The sequence below is a fragment of the Anopheles merus genome, chromosome 3R (genome assembly GCF_017562075.2).
Source record: "Anopheles merus strain MAF chromosome 3R, AmerM5.1, whole genome shotgun sequence".
In the NCBI taxonomy this organism is placed as follows: Eukaryota; Metazoa; Arthropoda; class Insecta; order Diptera; family Culicidae; genus Anopheles; species Anopheles merus.
Window position 1 is genome coordinate 36,269,368 of NC_054084.1, and position 3,937 is coordinate 36,273,304.

Genomic DNA, 3,937 nt, shown 5'->3' on the forward strand with positions numbered 1-3,937 from the left:
ACTATGCGTTAAATTTCGTTTGTAAATTTTTTTCGTTACGATAGGTTTTTGGTTTGTCTGGCAGCGGCCTGAGTGTTCAAGATGGTACCCGAAAAGCTTACGTTGATGTGCGACTGTGTTGGTGGACAAAAAAAAAATAAAAATACATTCCTCCGCATCAGCTGATCCAGATGGCGGCCTTTTATGTACAGTCTACATTGGTCATCTTGTCTCTGTGGGAATCGAGGAATGCCTGTATGGCCGTGCTGGTTTTGACGAGACGGTTTTGGCGAGCCAGAAGAAATGTTTTGTAACAAACTTGCCTGCCATCGGATGTTTTCTCTGGTGCTAACTAGCCCTCTTTTTCAAGCTTATTTTTACAGGCGCCGCTTTACGCAGGACGATACTACGCGGCGCTGTTCAACTTCTAACCAGGCACACATGTTTGTTTATGTTTTTTTCACGCGTCCATGGAACAAAGGTGAACTAATTGTTTGAAGTTAAGACCGTGAAGGGGATACAAAACCCTCCCCACGAAATAAGCAATGCACAACAATAAAGGACGGGTAGAGAAAATGAGCGAGATGCAGCTATTTTCGAACGTCAAAAACCCTCGCCATGTTGTACGGGTCATGCTTGAGTTTGACAGCCACACAGAAAGATTGCACGAGACAACAAGGAGAAGAAAAAATAGCAAAAATAATCAGGTGTGTGTGCGAAGGGAGAAAAATCGAAGCAGACAGAAACGAAGCAGAAAAGGAAACGTGTTTCGTCATTGGATTTCTTCTGCGCCTTTTTAGAGTTTCGGCGAGACCCGTTTCGAAGGACGGATAACACCGATTCAGGGAAAGAGAAAGACAAAGAGACACGGAACGATACGCATACCATCGACGGTATCGGATCAGCTAACAGCACCGAGCAGCACTACGCAACCCAGCAGCAGCAGCAGCAGCAGCAGCAACATCAACCAGCAGCCGAAATGTCCGGAGTGAACCTATCACGCAACGAGGTGGTACAGTTTGTGCTGCGTATTTCGCTGCTCTCCATCGTCACCTACTACTCGGCGAAATGGCTCATCCGCAACCTGGACCCGTCCAACAAGAGCAAAAAGAAGGCGATCGAGCATGCGGAGGAAATACTGCGAAAGTAAGTGTGCAAGCATGTCCAAAGTCCCCGGCACAAGGGGTCACCGCGTGTCGAACGTGTCGAGTCACTAGTTCGGTATGGCGCCTCCGTCTACTGGTCACAGTTCAGGTTGGGGAGGTTGATTGATGCCCCCGACGACATTAGGCGCGGGGTGGCTATTTTTACTAGGGTTAAATGTCGGACGGGACTTGGCGCACAGCCTTGCACCGTTATATAACGTGGTTCATAAAGGCTATGCGCAAAGGGGCCCACAAGGTTCGTGTTGCAGATGTCCATTAAAGTTTTATTTAATATTTTGAATAATATTTAGGGTTTTAATTTTTTTTTTACATTTTTAAAACATTTAATTAAATTTATTATCTTTTAAATTGTAGGCTAAGCCCAACGATGAAAAAGTCAGCACTACAAAATTTGAACGAGTACGAAATGGTTATTGCTTCGCATCTGGTAGTGCCAGAAAACATTACCGAAAGCTGGGACAGCATTGCCGGGCTGGATGATGTGTGCCAGGAGATCAAGGAAAGTCTCGTGTTTCCCGTCTGCCACCGGGATATGTTTGCTGGCTCGGCACTGTACCAGCCACCGAAGGGAGTGCTTCTATACGGTCCACCAGGTAAGGTCATCGCACCGTAAGCCATCGTTTTGTGAAAATCACTGAAACCATTCCCCTTCTTCATTTTGCAGGCTGCGGCAAGACACTGATCGCAAAAGCGACCGCCAAGGAAGCCGGCATGCGCTTCATCAACCTCGACGTGGCGATGCTGACCGACAAATGGTACGGCGAGTCGCAGAAGCTCGCCTCGGCCGTCTTTACGCTGGCGGTGAAGATTCAACCCTGCATCATCTTCATCGACGAGATCGATTCGTTCCTGCGCGCCCGCAACTCGTCCGACCACGAAGCGACGGCCATGATGAAAACGCAGTTCATGATGCTGTGGGACGGGCTGAACACCGAGTCCGACTCGACGATCATCGTGATGGGCGCTACCAACCGGCCGCAGGACCTGGACAAAGCCATTCTGCGCCGCATGCCCGCCCAGTTCCACATCGGGCTGCCGAACGAGGAGCAGCGGCACAAGATCTTGCAGCTGATTTTGGCCAACGAAAAGGTTGCGCCCGAGGTTGACTATCTGCAGCTGGCCCGCAAGACGAATGGATACTCGGGCTCGGATCTGAAGGAGGTGTGCCGCAATGCGTCCGTCCACCGGATACGGAAGGTGATGAAGAACAAGGAAATAATGAGCGCGGTCCGGGCGGCGGCTAACAGCAAAGCACAGGCAAACGGAACGGCGGCTGGTGGATCGCAGCTACCGAACGGGTTTAATGGGGTAACGGCACAGAACGGTGGTTTGGAGCTCGGTACGCCCGCCATTACGATGGAGGATCTGGAGGAGTCGTTGCGCAGTATGAGGCACTCCAAGTACACGACCGGTGTGCTGAACGATGCTAGGATCGATTTGGACTAAAAGTGTGGTTGGGGACTTGGGGCTAAACCAGTGAGCCGGCCCAGACAGCTAAGATTTAGATAGTCGCAGATTATCAGATAAGCAGGCAGTGACGCCGGTAGAGTTAGAAAGCACATTCATTGCGGGGAGTGTGAATTCTTATTAGAAAATGAGCATACTATTCGATGGATGGTTGGGGTTTGGGTTTGGGATGGACAGACGACGAGCTATGGCTAACAGGCTAACCAAAACGAGCATTAAATTATCAATTGTTAGTAGAGACGTGGATTTGATCGAATATGGAGAAGCAAGATTCGTCGCGTGTCTGTGACGAATTACAACCGCAGCAGGTTTATGCTGTTAAGATCCTCTCCAAAGGAAATGTTGATTTTACGACTGTTGTTCTAAACTATATTGAATGTAATAAGCATTATACACACACACATCACCACCACCACCATTGTTGCAAACACAGCAATACACACCAAACATTAAATACCTTAGAATGTGGAGAAAAGAGCATAAGTGTAGGTCGTGTGCCGTTGAATGTAGAACATAATAGATACATAGAACCCGGGGGGGAATACAGCAATAGCACTTGGTTGCATACGAACCCACGCGACACCCCGCGTAATCGCTTCAGCCGTTGTAGATCAGTTAGCTAGCTAGTTAGTAGTGTGTGATGATTCCGCCAGATCGTGTGTGTGTGTGTGTGTGCGAGAGTGTGTTTAGGGATTAGGTTTTTTGTTGTTGTTTTAGCCAGCATTCTTCTTTTTATTTTTTTTCGGTTTTCGGCGTGAGCTGCTTACGCTTTTGTGTTTTCATAAATTCCTCAATTCAGTTTCCTTTCATCTCTCGGTGGACGATTCCGTTCGATGGCATCTTAAAACAAAAAATCGCGTAGGTTAACATAAGTTTTGTAATTGGATAACACCGTTGTAGATACTTTGAGTTTAAGGCGATGGCGTACAGAGAGAACGGGGAGAGAGAGATACACGAGAAAATGGGAAGAAAGCTAAATAAAAAGTTATTGAAAATCTAAAAAATGTATTTTTTGTAATAATCATAATCTGTTGAAATAACCATATTAAGCTCAGGCATGGCAAAGTGCAATCTACGAAAACAGGTATTCTTTATTACGCTATTATTGGAGAAAAATGAATAGAATAGAGAAAAAGGACAGTATAGTTTCATTGTAGATTTTTGCTGAGTTTTCCATAGATTGCACTGTTTCACTAATTTCTTGCTGTATTTGGCAGAAAATAGTCAACCAATGATTAATTTTATCGGTTCATAGAGTTGCAATATTTCATTTCAAGCATTTCAACATGCTGAGAAATCCTCGTTGAGAAAAGGCTACTTCATTA

General features: G+C 46.4%; 1 protein-coding gene across 2 annotated transcripts; it reads left to right on the plus strand.

The window, feature by feature from the left end:
* The first annotated feature begins 579 nt into the window (after positions 1 to 579).
* On the plus strand, positions 580 to 3,616 carry LOC121596124 (outer mitochondrial transmembrane helix translocase-like). 2 transcript variants are annotated; one of them, XM_041920792.1, is made up of 4 exons: positions 580 to 686; positions 780 to 1,125; positions 1,500 to 1,738; positions 1,810 to 3,616. In XM_041920792.1, the coding sequence occupies exons 2-4, from the start codon at positions 959 to 961 to the stop codon at positions 2,589 to 2,591; spliced, it is 1,188 nt and encodes a 395-aa protein (XP_041776726.1). In that variant the 5' UTR covers positions 580 to 686; positions 780 to 958; the 3' UTR covers positions 2,592 to 3,616. The 2 variants fall into 2 exon arrangements, with proteins under 2 accessions (XP_041776726.1, XP_041776725.1); XM_041920791.1 differs by lacking the exon at positions 580 to 686 and having other exon boundaries at positions 693 to 1,125.
* The last annotated feature ends 321 nt before the right edge of the window (positions 3,617 to 3,937 follow it).